The sequence below is a fragment of the Aquarana catesbeiana genome, linkage group LG07 (genome assembly GCF_042186555.1).
Source record: "Aquarana catesbeiana isolate 2022-GZ linkage group LG07, ASM4218655v1, whole genome shotgun sequence".
In the NCBI taxonomy this organism is placed as follows: domain Eukaryota; kingdom Metazoa; phylum Chordata; class Amphibia; order Anura; family Ranidae; genus Aquarana; species Aquarana catesbeiana.
In genome coordinates this window covers 66,787,729-66,806,206 of record NC_133330.1, presented here as the reverse complement: position 1 = coordinate 66,806,206, position 18,478 = coordinate 66,787,729, and the positions used below count along the sequence as shown (strand labels likewise).

At 45.7% G+C, this 18,478-nt stretch overlaps 1 protein-coding gene across 3 annotated transcripts in view; it reads left to right on the top strand.

Moving 5' to 3' along the window:
* The window catches only part of CACNA2D3 (calcium voltage-gated channel auxiliary subunit alpha2delta 3), a 1,508,837-nt gene extending 1,490,581 nt beyond the window's left edge, over positions 1–18,256 (top strand). For all 3 annotated transcript variants that reach the window (XM_073592282.1, XM_073592284.1, XM_073592285.1), the window contains 3 exons: positions 10,868–10,983; positions 12,921–13,000; positions 17,865–18,256. In XM_073592282.1, coding sequence (XP_073448383.1) covers positions 10,868–10,983; positions 12,921–13,000; positions 17,865–17,957 — 289 coding nt within the window. In that variant the 3' untranslated portion in view covers positions 17,958–18,256. The remainder of the gene's footprint in view (positions 1–10,867; positions 10,984–12,920; positions 13,001–17,864) is intronic.
* Positions 18,257–18,478: the final 222 nt, after the last annotated feature.

Sequence of the window (18,478 nt, the reverse complement as noted above, 5' to 3'; positions counted from 1 at the left end):
ATTTGGCTGCTGAATGACCGGGCCATTTTTTGCGATTCGGCACTGTGTCGCTTTAACTGACCATTGCGTGGATGTGCAACGTTTCACCCAAACAAAAATGACGTCCTTTTTTTTTCCACAAATAGAGCTTTCTTTTGGTGGTATTTGATCGCCTCTGCGGTTTTTATTTTTTGCGCTATAAACAAAATAAGAGCGACAATTTTGAAAAAAACACAATATTTTGTACTTTTTGCTATAATAAATATCCCAATTTTTTTTTTTTTAAAGAATTTTTTTCTCAGTTTAGGGCGATATGTATTCTTCTACATATTTTTGGTAAAAAAAAAATCGCAATAAGGGTATATGGATTGGTTTGCGCAAAAGTTATAGCGTCTAAAAAATATGGGATAGATTTATAGCATTTTTATTATTTTTTTTTTTTTTTTACTAGTAATGGCGGCGATCTGCCATTTTTATTGGGACTGTGACATTATGGCAGATACATCGGACACTTTTGACACATTTTTGGGACCATTGGCATTTATACAGCGATCAGTGCTATAAAAATGAACAGATTACTGTAAAATTGTAACTGGCAGGGAAGGGGTTAACACTAGGGGGCGATCAAGGGGTTAACTGGGTTCCCTGTTTGTGTTTCTAACTGAAGAGGGAGGGGACTGACTAATAGAAGTGACGGATCATGGTTGCTAGCTGATAGGAACACACAATCTATCATCTCTTTACACACACTCGTCCCTGTTCTGCCTCTCGTGGTCGCGATCGCTTGATCACGAGCATCGGTACACGCGCTCGCCTGCTATGCCTATCCCACGAGCCGACGCATAGCTACGACGGTTCGCGGGATCGTGCCGACCTGCCACAGTATAATGACGGCGGCTGCTCGGCAAGCGATTAAAGTGACCCTGTCACTCCAGGACATGTGAGCCAGCAGAAGGAACCATTGGGGAGCAGGTATTTGATCTACCCTGATATGGTTGGGAAGCAGCAAAGCGTCGACATTTCAAAACATGGGCTGCTGGAAAGTATGAAAGTACAGAAGAGTTCCTTTTACAGGGCTAGCCTTCTTTAAAGCGAAGTTCCACCCAAAAGTAAAAGCTCCACTTATCTGCTTCCTGCCCCCCTCCGGTGCCACATTCGGCACCTTTCGGGGGGGGAGGGGGGAACGGGTATCTGTTTTTGACATCCATGTCATTCGTCTAGGCCAGGGGTCTCCAAACTTTCTAAACAAAGGGCCAATTTACTGTGCAAGGGGGGGTAGGAAATGTCCCATCTTTGGTATTTGGGGAAATATTAGTGCCCCATCGCTGGTGTCAGTGGGAGGAATAGTGGCCCATTGTTGGTACCAGTGGGAAGAATAGTGCCCCATTGTTGGTGTCAGTGGGAGGAATAGTACCCCATAATTGGTGTCAATGGGTAGAATAGTGCTCCATTGTTGGTGTCTGAGGGAGGAATAGTGCCCCACCCATCATTGGAGCACAGGTGTGTCAGGAGGAAGCTGTCTGGAGCTGCTGCAGGTGATCCGTGTGAGAGGGGAGTGGTGAGGAAATCTCTCCCAGCTCTCCTGGCTCCTTTCTGGGGAAGCCATGGAGGCCAGCAGGGCCTCTCCTGCTGGAGGCTCCCAGCCATCTCCTGGGCCATCAGGTGACATGCCTGCCCCTGTGCAAACCATGGCTTGTGATCTCTCTGCCCCTGGTGAGAATGAAGGCTCAAAGGCAATTCAGGAGCGAGTGGTGGCCGGGATTAAGGTCCTGAATAGGGAGAGAGACAAGCTCTATAAACTGAGAGCGGAGGTGAAGCGCTTGAGAAGACAGCGTGAGGGCTTGCATAGCCAGAGACGTGGGTCCATGGATCCGGAGATCCAACTGGCCAAGGTCCGGGTTGAACACCAGGAGACCATTGTGGCCATAATGGAAGGCAGAGATGGGCCCTTTAAGGAAAAATTCTGCAATGACCGAAGGTTTGCCAGGATGACAAAAATGGAGGTGGAGGAGGAGACCCCCAGTTCAGACCCCCTGCCCCCTCAGGGAGAGGTAAGCAGCCCCATGCCTTCCCAGGACTCAGGAGGCATGCTCAGGGTAATCCAAGCAATGGAGTCTCCTATGCGGGGTGATCAGTTGGTATTTCATGAAGAGGACATTACAGATAATGTGCCTGACAAGGTAAAGCCTGTCAAGCCTCATGTGGTGCATAAAACTGTTTTTGTGAACACTGTGACTGATACTGACAATGTGCCCAGTGACAATCAGGCTGCTAGTCCTATGTGTGGCAATGCTGCGCCTGCTGATGCTGCAGTGCAGCAAAAAATGCATTTAAAAAATGACATTCCTGCAGAGGAACTACAAGATTCAACAGAGCCAATTAACCCCCCTTTAGCTGAGTCTAAAGTTGTTTGCCCCACAGCTGCTGAGGACTCTACAGCACAGCTTCAGGAGACAGCTGGTATTACATCAGAAACTGTGACTATTCCTGATGGGAATGTGAATGTTTGTGTGACTGATAAGAATCTTCCCAGCACAAGTGTGATGGACAGTCCTACCACTTCCATTCCAGCAGATAATAATAATAATTGTAATGTACAGACTAATGTTACATCAGTGTGGGGCCTTGGCCCTGATAAGCCTACATTTGCCCAGGTGGTACGCTCTGCTCCTGGTAGCTCCGCCCCCAAGAGGGTTTTCCCCCTGCGACCTACCACCTTGAGCACCCCAGGATCTGGTCTTGGGTCTCTGGTTTCTGCTGGGGGTCCGAGACGAAATGTAGTGATTCTTAAATGGGAAGGTGGTGCAATCCCTCCAGCACGACGTGTGGTGGTGGACATGATTTTGGAGATGGGTTTTGGGGCAAACGATCTGTATGCCCTAATACATGTTGCTGGGAGCCGGGAATATACTATTAGTTTCACCAGGCCAGAGGGTCTTGACCTGTTCTGGGAGAGATATGAGGCTCGGTGCAGGTCAAGACCCGAATGGGAAGGTCTGGCCCCAGTGGCGGTTTCACAAAGGTCTACAGTGAAAAAAATCACAATTATTCTCACTAATGAGAGTGTTCCTGCTCGAGATTTAGAGGTCTGGTTAAAGAATTATGGTGAGGTATTGACTAAGCCCAGCAAAATCCTTGATGAGCGTAACATCTGGACTGGGGGTTGGTCGGTTACAGTCAGGTTGGCCAGGGATGGGAATGTTGTCCGTCACCTGCCCTCCTCAGCTTTTATAGGGAGGGATAGGATGACTATTTTCTACCCTGGTCAGCCGAAGCTGTGTCACTGCTGTGGAGAAAAGGGGCATTTGAGTTCCTCCTGTTCAGCCTTGATATGTTCAGTGTGTCGGGGTCAGGGTCATATGGCCAAGGACTGCACCGAGATGATCAGGTGCAACCTGTGCCTGCGCCTTGGCCACCCCTACAGCAGATGTCCTGAAGCCTGGCACAATATGGAGAAGGAGGTAATTGATGACATGTCACGGCTGGACAGGATGGAGGGTGAAGCCCCTGGTGTACCATCCTCCTCTGCGGTGACTGACTCCCCTGGTCCTGCTCAGGATCCCTCTCCAGTTCCTGTGGCCACCCCTCCTGTATCTGTAAGTATTCCTTCTGTATCTGTATCTGTCTCCCCCCAGCCTACTGTACCCTCTCCTCATGTGTCAGAACCTTCCAAGTCTGTGCCCCCGAGTCAGTTCCCCCCCAGGAGTCTACCCCTCCTAAGTCTGACTCAAAGGGAGCACCCCCCCCACCAGAAGTGGTAACATGTACTAAAAAGGTTGCTTCTTCCTCTGTAAAGAAGTCTTGTGGAAAGACTTCACAGAAAAAAGTAACAGATGAGGGCATCTCTGAAGCTGACCTGCAGTACCTGGAGGAGAGAAGGAAGGTTGGGAAGCGGAAGAAGCAGGTGGTGAGGGCGGAACAGGCTCCAGTGCCTGTCTCCAACCGTTATAGGTCCTCTAATTGGGATATCTCTTCATCTGGAGCTTCTTCGGAGCGAAGTTCTGATTCCGAAATGGAGTTTGAGGCGGCCTCAAGAAAGAGAGAGGCATCTGGTGATGAGCAGCAGAAGGGAGCTAAGAAGCAATCCACCCAATAACCCAAATGGCGGTTCCCCCTCCGTTAAAAGTGGTGACAATAAATGTCGCCAGCATTAAGTCAGTAAGAGCTCGTTCTATGGCCTTCTTTTTGTTCAGCCAATTAGATGCTGAAATTTTATTTTTGCAAGAGACTAGGCTCACCTCCTTGGCAGATATTCATATGGCCAAGAGAGAGTGGAGGTATGGTCCATCTTACTGGTCTCTTGCGGCCGAGCCTTACGGCGGTGTGGCGGTGTTGTTTAAAACCGGCATGGTAACTGTCCGGCGGGTTATTGAGGTGGAGATTGGAAGATGTATGGTCTTAGACGTCCTTGTGGGAGGGCAGGACCTGCGCCTAATTAATGTTTATGGGCCGCACACAAAGTGGGACAGGAAATGCCTTTTTACAAGGATCAAGCCATTTCTTTTTACATCCCGGCAAGTGGTCTTTGGAGGTGACTTTAATACAGTAACTAGGCCCAAGGACAGGAAGGACTTCAAGGACAGGCTGGGATATGATAGCGTTTTTTTAAATAGTATGGTTAGGGATGCTGGTCTTGTGGATGTGCACATTAAGCACCTCCCGGATGACACTGGGTTCACCTTTCATCGAGGTAATAGTCAGAGTAGAATAGATAGGTTTTTTTTGAAGGAGACCTCTGCTTTCTCACCCCCAGTGGTGCAGGCAGTAGAGTTCTCTGATCACTGTATGCTATCTGTAGTCCTGAATGCTTCAGACGCCCCTCAGAGGGGTAAGGGCATCTGGAGATTGAATTCGACTCTACTCAAGGAAGAACATGTTAGACAATCCTTTGAGGAATTCTTTCAGGCACAGGTGACCATCCTGGACTTTTGTAGCAGCAAGGCTGAGTGGTGGGAGCTGACCAAAAAGAGGATTGCTGGATTCTTCAGGGGCCTAGCCAATAGAAAGCAGTTTAATAAATACATGACCTACCAACGTTTACGGAGGAAGCTGGATATTCTTGTCTCGAGAGGAGGAGATCCTGGGGCAATCTCTGAAGTGAAACTCCTTCTCAGGAAGTGTCAATATGACCGGCATGCCTCTTTGGTTCTGGAGAGGGACTATGGGAAGTACCACTCGCCTGACCCTTACCAGAACTGCAAACAAGGTGTAGCTGTTAAAACGGTCGTTGGCCTTAAGGACAGTACAGGTTCCTTGACAAAGTCCAGGTCAGGGATTCTGGAGGTCGTGAGGTCCTTTTATGCTGACCTTCTTGGGAGGAAAGAGCTTGACCGTGACAAGATGGAAAGCTTTTTGGACTCTACTCCAGGTCTAAATGATGAAGATGTCCCATTGATGAATTTGACAGAGGAGATCACAGTTGAAGAGGTGATGAGGGCAATTGAACAGCTTGCCATCAAAAAGTCACCTGGACCGGATGGCTTGACGGCTGAGTTTTACAAATCTTTTAAGCCTATTCTGGCCCCACATTTGGTAGAGGTTTTTAACAGTTGCCTTGCAGAGGGGGTACTTCCCCCTTCCATGAGGCACTCAGCTGTGATTCTTCTTTCAAAGGGTAAAGATCCTTCGATGATTGAGAATTGGCGCCCCATCAGCCTTCTTAATGTCGATAGAAAGATACTGGCAAAGATCATTTTCTGGCGCCTATCGTCAGTAGCAGAGTCTTTGCTTTCTCGCCATCAGCACTGTTCGGTCCAGGGTAGGTGCACCTTCACAGCAGTTTTAGCTGTCCGGGAGGCCTTGGAGCAATGCAGGGCTGCAGGCTGGGGAAAGTATTTGCTGACATTGGATCAGGCAAAAGCTTTTGATCGTGTTAACCATGAGTACCTGTGGTTGCTCCTTAGTAAGTACGGTCTGCCGGGTGGTTTTGTCAATTGGTTAAAAGTCTTGTATAAGGGGGCAGAAAGCTTTCCTCTTGTTAATGGTTGGGTTGGGCAGTCCTTTGAGGTTGGCTCCGGGGTGCGCCAGGGTTGTCCCCTGAGTCCCCTGCTCTATGTGTTTGCAATCGACCCCTTCATCAGGAGGCTAGAGAGCGGCATGTTGTGTGGGGTGCCAGTGGGGCTCCCAGGTGAGCCGCCTTTGAGGGTTGTTGCCTATGCGGACGATGTGTCTGTGATTGTCACTGGGGCGGATGAAGCAGAGGAGGTGGTCTCTCTGACATCACGGTATTCTGAAGCATCAGGCTCCAAGATCAATCAGGAAAAGACTGAAGTTTTCTGGATGGGAAAGGAAGGTGAGGGTTTTGATCTCCCGGACACCTTTCCAGTGCCCCAGGAAAGAATTAAGATTCTAGGCATTGAATTTGGACCTGGCGATTATGGCCTCAAAAACTGGAAAGGCAGACTGGAAATTGCCAATACTAAGGTGGTCAGCTGGAAGAGATGGAAGTTATCTATGAGGGAAAGGGTTGATCTGATTAAGACTTACCTGATTCCGATCTTCTTGTATGTCAGCTTTGTCTGCATCTTGCCAGTGTCTCTCTATGCTAGGGTCAGTAGTGTGTTCTTCCAGATGTTGTGGGGGTACAGACTGAACCCCATCAAGAGGAATGTCACCTATCTATCCAGGAGGGAGGGTGGCTTAGGTATGGTCAACCCAGTTCTTTTCTTTTCACTGCTTTTTCTCAAGTTTAATATTGGTAATATGCTTGCAGTGGAACCTCCTGGATGGGCAGGCATATTTAGATCTTGGTTTAGGCCTTTTCTACGACTTTGGGAAGAAGGTGGCCAAGTGAAGAATCTCAGGGGTCATCGTGGTCAGCTACCAGCCTATGTCGCTCCGTGCCTGAAGTTACTACGGCAGTGGCGATTGTCGGCTGAAGATCTCAGATCGGTTCCGAGGAAAGTCCTTATGAGCCGAGTCTTGAGCGAAGTCTTTCATGACCCATTGGCCTTAAGGGATTGCCCAGGCCCAGTTTTGAGGGCAGGGTTAAGACTTATTAATTTGGATAGAGTACCCCCTAAATTCAGGGATCTGGCCTGGTTGTGCTTCCATGGGAAGCTCTATGTTAGGGGCAATTTGAAATTCCGCAGTGGGGTGGATCGTAGCTGTCCTCGGGAGGAGTGTGCAGGTGAGGAGGAGACTATGGACCATTCTCTGCTTCATTGCCCCTTTAACATAGAGGTGTACAAACAGGTGGGGCGGGCCCTCGGTGTCCCTTTCCTCTCCAGGCTGGGTTATGCTGAGTGGGTGTACGGAGCATTCAATACTGGTGGTGGTTTTTGTTTAGATACACTTTTTCTAGTTAGCCTAGTAGTCCGTTATTTCACTTGGAACGCACGGTGTCAGGTCAGCATTCGGCATAAAATCCTTCCTGTTCAGGTGGTGGTGTATGACATTCTGCATGAGGTGGAGAAGATTCGGGTACTTGAGAGAGACAAGCGGAGTCAGGGGGCTTGGTTGAAGGCGTGGAGGGGTTTCAAGCCTCCCTGACTGCCAGGAGTCTCTTTCCCGGGTGTGGCTGTCTGTCTCTTATCACCCTAGATTATTATTTTTTTTTTGGGATTCATTTTTGATAAATGGCTGCGTACATAGGTGATGGGTTGTGCCTCTTATGCCCTCTCTGCTACTTTATGTAAATAATTTTGGTAGTGGATTATGTATATATTGTATATATTCTGAACATGGATGTGTATTCCTTGGATTTCTGTTGAAGTTTTGTACTATGGTTTTGTTTTTTACTTTTGTATAAAATTGGTTGCTTGATTCTTTTTAATAAAAGATCAATAGTGCCCCATTGTTGGTGTCAGTGGGAGGAATAGTGCCCCATCGTTGGTGTCAGTGGGAGGAATAGTGCCCATCGTTGGTGTCAGTGGAAAGAATAGTGCCCCATTGTTGGTGTCAGTGGGAGGAATAGTGCCCTATCTTTGGTGTCAGTGGAAGGAATAGTGCCCCATTTTTGGTGTCAGTGGGAGGAATTGTGCCCCATCATTGGTGTCAGTGCAGAAATTATTGCCCCATTGTTGGTGTGAGTGGGTGAAATAGTGCCTGAAGGGTCGGATCTGGGTATACAAAAAGCCGCATTCGGCCCCCAGGCCTCAGTTTGGAGGCCATCAGTCTAGGCGAATGACATAGCCAGGTCTAGTCCCCTTAACTCCTGGGATATCATTGTCATAAATCCCAGGAGTCATCGGGCCTTTTTCATCTTGTGAGAATGAGCGGAGGTTTTCTGGAGGAGGGCTAGATGAGTGCGGAGATGTGCGAAGACAGGAGTGGTCTTGAACCACTGTGCCTTTAGTGCACAAGTGTGGCGCCTGCAGCAATACTAGGCATGCATGGCGAGAGCGGCCATACTGCTCACGCGCAAGATTTAGCAATGTGGGGCAGCGAAGCAGCTGGATTACCAGAAATCGAAAGGGCAATGGCTTCATCTGCCCCTAGTTAAAATGGTTGCAGTGACATTACAGGGTGATTGCAGTTCCAAGCTACTTTTTTATTGGAAAAGGGCAGATTTTGCAAAATGAAATGGGTAAATCAGATAATCGCCATTTTTTCATGCTGCGTGTATTTGTTCCTAAATGTATCAATCTTAACTGAAGTTCCCCTTGAAGTAGCATGAATACTAGTTAAAGTAGTTTTGTACATCAATGGCAAAAACTATTACTACATTTTTTTCCCCTATTATTTAGCTTCTCTATTCGACAAATAGCTTACACTTAATTTTTAGGAGTTGTAGCAAATAATAAATGGCTGCTGCAATGATGTTCTGCGTCTCAGAGTCGGCAGGTACATTTGTTTGTGATTTAAATCTGTTTACCAAGTGCCACTTGAGCCTGCCAAATCAATCTAATAAAACGACTGTGAAAGCTCAAAATTTGCAAATTGCAACACGCAGTGCCAGAAAAATAAGCACACGAGGATTGCTATCACTTATTCAAATTGAAAAGCCTCCGGGCTGGGATTTTCTTCTTATTTATTTATTTCTGTAACCTTCTGCATTTAACGCTTGCTTTTTGGCTTCCAGTGCAGAATTTGCAGGTGGGTAAAGCAGACATTAATATAAAATACTGAACGCAATCAGCCATTATTGCATTGTTTCCTGTTTATTTATCCAGCAATGGTTCTTGTCTGAGTTACTGGCTTGGAGGAAAAGCAATTACTTTTCTTTATCATGGATGGTCATCTTTTATTTTATAACTGATGTTCTGTATTACTTATAGAGTTACTCACAGGGTTTAATAGTGTAGTGCAAACAATTATGGTAACTCATGTCAGCTAATCACATAGCAACTTTTATCGGCTTAGAGTTTTAGGATTAGTGAATTGTTGTTTTGTTATATTTACATATTCTTATTGCTTTAATGAATGTGATATAAGAAATTTATATTATTGTTTGTTACACTGTTGTATATAGGAAAATATTTCACTTAAAGTGACAATAAACTGTGGTTAAATTTTTTTTTCTATTTCAAGTATGTATTCTTAAACTGGTTCTAAAGCCATTTTTTACCTTAATGCATTCCCTGGATTAAGGTAAAAATGTCCCAGTAGCAGTATTGCCCCCTCACCCCTCTAAATATATACCTCACTCGATCCAGTACTGTGCCTGCCTATAGCGGCTCTCTCCCTGCTCTCTCTGGACACAAAGGCACCATTGACTCCAGCTGCTGCCAATCAAATCCTGTGAGCAAAGAGTGGGGGTGTGGCTAAGCTGCGCTGTATGTATCTATGGACTCACACAGCCCAGCTCAGGAGCAAGCTTGCCCAGACCCCAGCAGAGGAGGTTCAGAACCACTGTGCGCAATTGCACAAAGCATGTAAGTATATCATGTTTGTTATTTTAAGAAAAAAAGTCTTTATATCGCTTTAACTCAAAAAAGTCCCTTCTATTGCTCTCAAGCTCCTCCAAATCTCCAAATTCCTTTTTTTTTTTTGCTGCTGTGATCATACTTCCTTCTAGACGGTGGCTACAGTCGTTCTGCATGGTCCAACTGTAGCCATTATACATTGCAAGGAGGCAGAAAACACAGTAAGAAACAATGTCATGAAAAATAGATTGCAAGGCCATTAAGTAGTGGATGATTTTTAGAGAATAGCATTGTCTACTCCTTAATAGAGAGCCTATTACCCCCATCCAAATTTCTGCATAGCCAACTAAGCCATGGTCTAGGGTAGCAGAGCTTCCATGGGCACCACGCAGCCAGCCGCACCTCATTTAGCTGAATATAAGTAACATATTTTAATTTACAATAAGTATCCATACTGCTGCCCTGCCTAATGGAGCAATCCATCCAGATCCCCACTATGTCTTCCCTGTACAGTTTGCGTATTAGTCTTCTTGTGACTGGTTCTAGGTGTACAGTAGATAAATAGGCAATTTGTCTCCTTCGCCTTCTCATCACCAAGCTTTGGCTTTGTGGCCTAATTTTGTCAGCGGGATGCTAAGGCTAGACAGATAAAAGGTGAACAGCACAATACTATAACTCTAGAGGAACAGGAAATATAAATCCAACCCTGGTCACCTCAGTGGTCCGGCTTGGTATTTGGCTAGATGCATCAGAAGTCAGGCTAGCTATCAAGGATGCCTTAGTATGAACATCCTCCCTCTAACACAACAGGCATGATGGCCATTTATTCCAAGGATGACCACAAGCAGTATGGCACCACCTGATGCTGGAATTAAGAAACATGGGGGTGTATTTGTATAATAATTTTCAGGTTACATGCTCATAAAGAGTTAGTTACAAGCAAGACTGTACAAGACACATCCTCACCACCCACCCATTTTTTTTTCATATGCTTTATTCATACGGTATATACATATAACTAAGTATGACATATCTATACGTACTGTATATTTACCTTGTAATTATTTTTTTGTTTGTTTTAGGTCATTTGTGATCCAGCAGATCCCTAGCAGTAATCTCTTTATGGTTGTGGTGGACAACGTCTGTAGTTGCAGTTCTATCGCCCCAATTACTATGACTCCTATTGAAATTAGATATATCCTTTAAAACCAATATACTGAAGAACCTGTATAGTTTGCCTACTGGTATCACTCTAAGCTGAAGTTTGGACCCTCCAGTCATGTAATAAAGCAAATTAGCTTTTGTTTGCTTTTATTAGTGCTGAGCTAGGTCCAGTGATGGACATAAGTGCGCTTGTGTATAATAGGATAAACAAAAAACATCTGCAATCCATTCATTAATAAAGATGGATCAACCGGCCCTTGGGAAATTTAGAGAACAAAACCAGTTGAGCTGGTCCAGAACTGACATGATTTCATAAAGTTTTAAAATGTTTTTACTAAACTGTGAAAGCTGTGCACATAAATGGCAAGCAGAGTCTACAGTATTGCTTGTAGGCCCTCTGCGGTTGATCTTGCCCTCAATACTGATCTGACATGCCTTGCTCTGTACTATGTCTTGGCGTGGAGACAGCCATCTTGGTAAAGGAGCAGACCTTCATTTCCTAGTGTCAGAGCTGCACCCTTGATGTCTGGTTGGACTAATATTCAAAAAACAACTGGAGAGTTGAAAAAAGTCCAGATCTACAGAATAAATGATGCAGAGAGATCCTTACCCTACAGAGTACAGCTTTCTCTCCAGCATCACAGTAGTGAAATCACAAAATCTCACTCCACATCCCATGAGACTAGCGGTCAGAGGCACAGTGCTTTAGATGATCTTGCACTAAAGATATACAGCTATGAAGCTGCAGATACAGAGTGCTTGGATAAAGGAAAGTACGCTGCAATTTTTCAGGAGGAATTCAAGGCAAAATGTTGTTTTTTTGGGTACTGTTTAAAACACTTAACATTTTTAGATGTTCCCTATAGTGTAGCAAATCCACACTTTCTGACTAAAGACAAGCTATAAATTGATTTAAAACGGAAGTAAACCCATCCATAAAACTGTTTAATTTCCGACACGTGTAACACTCCCATTGGTTGTGCTCTCAACCAAACTGTCAAACCAACTAATGGCTGGTGTCATAACACATCACATGTGCAGCATTATGGCAGATGTAGATTAAACAGAGGCAAAGATGGCAGCTTCCTTGGCTGAAAACAATAGGAGGGTTTACTTACACTTTAAGAGTGAAGTATGACCAAAGCTTTTTTGGTTGAACTTCTCTTTAGGGCTCACCGGAGTGCACTTACTTTTGTACTTATGTGACCCAGGGTCAGTGGATAGTGGGATATTGGGCTAAGCTGGTTGGACTTGATGAACTTGTGTCTTTTTTCAACCTCACTTACTATGTAACTATGTAACTGCGCCAGGTTTGAGAATGATCTCAAAAGTACTAAGTGATGACTGGCTTTGCCTTTCAGTGCACGGCTGAGAACCAGAACTACCCATGTCTGCCCCCATCCCAGTCTGACGCTTCAGTGAGCACTGGAGGAGCGGACAGCAGTGACTGAGAGCTGAGCAGTCCATGGTCATGTGACAGCTCAATTCTTGGTCTTAGATCCAATATGGGACAGCTGCATTCCAATACTGATGCTGCAGCATGGCGGTGAGTATAAAGGTTGCTACCCAAGGAGGAATTCCTCTATATTATTTTCTCCCCTAACATGGCACTCTGAGAATGTGAATTTATAGGAACCATTGGACAATAGAGAGCTATGACAGTTAGTGTGCATGCAGAGCCAGGATCCAGCAAGTAGCCTATGATAACTAGGATGTAGAAAATCAAGAGGACATTTAAAGGTGTGCATTGGCCTACACTGGTTTAATCTATCGAGTAAGCGGAAGTCTCCGCATACATGTTTGAACAAATTCCTATCTTTTGTAATTTGTAGCAACATCAAATCATGCCTTTACCTTGGTCCTATGGCTGGACAGTGTCATTTTATTGATAATGATAATGTTGGCGGGCGCCCATAGCATTTCTATTAGTTTTGTTATAACAGGTTTCTCTCCTTAACATCAATATACATAATGAATCCCTGAAATGTGAACGTTTAAAATCTCAGAAGATACGGAGACGCCCTGAATCTTGTCATGGATTTCATCCAGAAGTAAGTCACATCTGCTTATACTGTATACACAGTATAGAATGTATATATATATAATATATATATATATACCGCATATAAATACACATACAAAAATTGCAGTCAGATGAGATTCAAAGATGATTGTGATGATTTTTACCTCATTTATCTTCTTGGAATCTGATGATGTTTAGGATGTCTATAGGCACTTCATAGCAGCAGCTCTTGGAGGATAAATTCTCTTGTCTGGGTTGGTTTTTCTTGGGTAGTAAATGTTGGTCTCCAGATATAATACCGCTGGGATTATCTGCTAAGTGTATACCTGCTGTATTATCCTGCTTTCTAATGGCTCTGACCAGCTTACATCTACGAGTCGCTGGGTTTGATTTATTGAAGGGAAATAGACTGTTTACTTTGTTACGTGAAGTTTCCCTAGAGTTTAGGCCTAACTTTACCCTTCACCCCCCCACACCTCTTTGATACTAACCCACTCAGTGGGTCCAGCACTGTCCAGTGGAGAGCCTCCGCTCTTCTGGGCGTGCTCGGTCCTGCTCCTCAATATTTCCCTATGATGTCATCGCTAGGTTGCCTTATGTTCCGGGTTCAGCCGACATTCCTCCCGATGATGTGCAGACAGGCCCACCTCCTCCTTTCCTCAATGAAAGCCGGTGCCTCTTGGGACATGTGACGTACATGGGGAGCCTAAGGTGAATGACGTGCATGGGGAGGCATGGCAGACTTTATATTAAAAAAAAGAGGTAAACAAAAGAAAAAAAAGCCCTATTCCTGCAGAGGACAGGAGGAGGGGTGGAGAGGTGGGATCATCTACGGGAGGCTGAAGGTCTGCTTTAGTGACCAAGGGGAACGTTCATTATGCAAAGAATACACAAACATGTGCAAGGAAAAAAGGGCCATCATTTTTGTTTGCACATGAGTGTGTGATGGTAGTCAGCAGAACATTCGCTAAACTCTGAGGATAATTCACATGCAAACTGAACAGTCTATTTGCCTTTAGTAAATCAACCCCTGTGTGTTGCTTGGACTTTATAAAGGACAGGGCAGAATAGATCATAGAAGTCAGGGAGCCAATTAGAGCAAAATATCACAGCTGGCTCTTAACTGTTTTGAACCTTCTCTCAGGTTCTCAATAGAAGGACTCCATCTTCTTAAAGCAGACCTCCAGCCAAACAGGTGCAATATATATAAGGGATCTGTTTTACCTCTTGAAGGATTTTTATTTCTGTCCAGTCAGTTCTGAGATTTACAGTGCATTGCAACACAGCACAGCCCTGTCTGGCAGAGCGAGATCTGATATTTCTCTTCTGCAGTTCAGTAACACTTATGCCGCGTACACACGGTCAGACTTTTCGACCGGACTGGTCCGACGGACGCCGACGGACCAAATCCGGTGGACAATCCGACCGTGTGTGGGCTTCATTGGACCTGCAGCGGACTTTTTCGGTCGAAAATCTGACGGACTTTAGATTTGGAACATGCTTCAAATCTTTCCGACGGACTCGAGTCCGGTCGAAAAGTCCGGTCGTCTGTATGCTAGTCCGACGGACAAAATCCAACGCTAGGGCAGCTATTGGCTACTGGCTATGAACTTCCCTATTTTAGTCCGGTCGTACGTCATCACGCACGAATCCGTCGGACTTTGGTGTGATCGTGTGTAGGCAAGTCCGTTCATTAAAAAGTCCGTCGAAGGTCCGCCAAAAGTCCGTCGAAAGTCTGTCGGACAGGCTGTCGGACTTTTGTAGCTGAAAAGTCCGACCGTGTGTACGCGGCATTAGAAGTCTCCTTTTGATTGGACAGTGAAAGGAGAAGCAGCAGACTGAGGAGCTCACCTCTTTGTAATTTGGTTCTCTTTTCCTATTAGTGTGCTCCTTGCACTGCAGCACACCAGATTGACTCCTTGTATTGTCTTCTCCCTCTCCTAATCTGAGCTCTGCTGGGCAAGAATAATAGCAAGTCAAATGTATGTACTTACATTAAAAAATACATTCCCTTATCCTCTAGCTCTTTTCTCTGGCCTAAGTGAACCCACCCTTCCTACCCCAGATGTGTACTTACCTACACCCCATGGCTACAGCCTGCCACAATCTTTACATCCTGGGACCTGAAACGGAGCCCAAGACGCACAGGACCCTTCTGCAATCCAGACTGGGGCCGCCCCAGAGGTGTGTGAACCGGCTCCATTGAGAGACAGTCACACTCTCCTGTCATGCAAATTGGATGCAGGGAAAACCTGAAACCAGCATAAAGTGTCCAGGTTTTTAATCATTTGCCTGGGTTTCATATGCCTGATACGCAGATACATTATTCAGCCTGGATTGTGGCTCCCCAGCAGGGATGCTGGTTGCAGTTGTAAGCTGAGTGTGTCTGTGACTCTCTCTCCCACTGACCAGAACCAGCACTGACAGTTGCCCCCTCCTCCCCCTGCACAGATTGGAGAGAGCTCGATGTGCTCCTCCTCCTCCCATCCCTCTCCTCCTGTGTCTGCCACACCCACACTCTTATTACAGTGCTGGGCCTCAGAAAGAGGATGAGTGGGCAGGAAAATTGAAGCCCAGCAGCCGGTAACTACATCCTGGATGAAAGATGCTGAGCCTGAATCCTGGGTGAGTGAGGTCATCACTGATCCATCCCCTGTCCGTGACTGAAGTCTGCCCCTACTCCTTTCTCTCTCCTGCCTTTGAGTAAGTACACTAATGGAAGGAGGGGCTCTAATGTAAGGGATGCTCTGCAGACTCTGATGTAAGGGGAGCTTTAGTGAGCATAGACCCCCTTACATCAGAGTTCCTCTATATACCAAAGTTCACAACATTCTCCCTTACATTAGAGCCCACCTTAAACCAGGGTTCCCAGAGCACCCCTTACATCAAAGTTCCCATTTACACCAGAGTCCGCAGCATTATCCTCTTACATCAGAGCCCCCCCCCCTTTTTTAAATCAGGGTTCCTCAGAGGTAAGGGGTTCTCTGCCCCAGTCTGATGTAAGGGGGGATTGGGTGAGCAGAGACCCCCTTACATCAGAGTTTCTCTTTACATTAGGGTCCGCAGAGCTCCTTCATACAGTGTAAGTGGAAATTCTTCTGACTCAGATGTAAGGGGGAACTCTGCAGACTCAGATATAAGGGGGGGCTTTGGGAACCCTGATTAAAGGGGAATGCTGGAAACATTGATGTAAGTGGAGACTCTGGTTCTGCAGTGTAACATCAGAGTCCCCTCCTTACATTAGGGCACTTTCACACTGGGGTGGTGAGAGTGTCGGCGGTAAAGTAAAGTGCCGCTAGTTTTAGTGGCGCTATACTGTAGTTTTAGCTGTGCTTTTTGACCGCTAGCAGGGCACTTTTAACCCCCACTAGCAGCCGAAAAAGGGTTAAAAGCGCCCGCAAAGAGCTTTGCAGGTGCTTTGGCAGTGCTGGCCATTGATTTCAATAGCAGGGGTGGATTAGGAACGCTAAATACAGCGCTCCCGCACCGCCCCAAAGATGCTGCTTGCAGGACATTTTTTCCTGGTCTGCAACTGCACCGGCCCAGTGTGAAAGCCAGAGTGCTGGGGGGGCTTGAGAGGCGCTTTTCAGGCGCTTTACAGGCGCTATTTTTAGCGCAAAAACGCCTGAAAAGCACCTCAGTGTGAAAGTAGCCTTATGCCGCGTACACACGAGTGGAATTTCCGTCATAAAAAACTTGGATGGTTTTTCCAACGGAATTCCGCTCAAGCTTGCCTTGCATACACACGGTCACACAAAAGTTTTCTGAACTTTCGAGCGTCAAGAATGCGGTGACGTACAACACTACGAGGCGAGAAAATGAAGTTCAATGATTCCGAGCATGCGTCGAATTGTTTCCGAGCATGCGTGATTTTTTGCGCGTCCGAATTGCATACAGACGAACGCATTTTTGGATAGGAACTTTTTCCGACCGAAAAATAGAGAACCTGCTTTCAATCTTCTGCTGGCTGGAATTCTGCCAGCAAAAGTCCGATGGAGCATACACACGGTCGGAATTTCTGACCAAAAGCTCACATCCGACTTTTGCTGGCAGAATTTCTGATCGTGTGTATGGAGCATTAGGGTTCTTAGTTTTCCTCCTTTAATTAGAGTCCCCAGAGTTTTCCCTTACATCACAGTCTACCGCGTCCCCCCTAAGGCTACTTTCACACTGAGGCATTTTTTAGGCGCTTTAGCGCTAAAAATACCGCCTGTAAAGCGCCTGAAAACTGCCTCATCTGCAGCCCTAGTGTGAAAGCCTGAGTGCTTTCACATTGGGGCGGTGTGCTAGCAGGACGGGAAAAAAAAGTCCTGCAAGCAGCATCTTTGGGGCAGTGTATACAAATACATACAAACATACAAATCAATGGGCAGGGCTGACGAAGTGCCTGCAAAGCACTTCGGCAGCGTCTCTTTGCGGGCGCTTTCAACCCCTTTTTGAACCCCTTCGGGGGGGGGTTAAAGCGCACTATTAGCGGTGGCAAAGCGCTGTTTAAACAGCGGTAAAGCGCCGCTAAAACTAGCGGTGCTTTACCTCTACCTCACCGCCTCAGTGTGAAAGTGCCCTTACAGTGTAAGGGAACTCTGTGGATTCAGATGTAAAGGGGAACTCTGCAGATTCAGATGTAAAGGGGATATATGCTGTTCAGATGTAAGGGGAGTGATTAATTCCACATGATTAGGAATGTTATTTAACCACAAAATCTACGACTAGTGTATGCTAAAAAAAAAAATCAAAAGTGTGGTGTTCCGCTATAGTGTTCGGGTTTGGCTTGAAGAAATATGTGGCAACCCTATGGCTGGCTCTCTTTCGTAGTATTCCACAGAGAGAGACACAAATGTTCTGTGTTTATTAGGCAATATTATTCTAACATATTCTTTTTTTTCATCTAGGAGAATGCCAGAGAATGTGGTGGAGCCTTCGGCCTGTCATCCCAGCCCATGACAATGCTGCTATCACTTTTAATGGTCTATGTCTCCAGGTGACCCTGACTGCACTGACTCCATGGCATGCCCCATATCTGGATAAACTGTGAACTGAGAGGAATGGTGCAATATAGAAGAGACAAAAAACAAAAAAAAGTAGTCTAAGCATCAGCATTTCATGACTCTAAAACTGTTGGAGAGGATGAAAACTCTCAAAAACATGCGAGTGAGATTATTCTTCTGAGTCCGCAAATCATGCAGCTGTGAAAGCCTCATTCAGTTGTCATACTTCATTACGACAGGACAGCAGACACTGGTGATCATCATTTTCAGCTTTGCCCCATCAAAATTATTTAAAATGGTGTACTTTTTAAATAAAGTATGTTAAAATCATAATTTGCCTGTCACTTATTATTAATGGCCTTTAAAGTGTATGTCAAGTCAAAATCTTTTTATCTTTGTTTAGGATAGAGTGGGGAAGGTAAAGTGGCTGCAGAACTCTGAAATGAAAAATGAACAAAGCTTATCCTTCCATAGTGTGTACTTGCCAAAGTGTCTAGTGTGATTACCCTATGAGACTG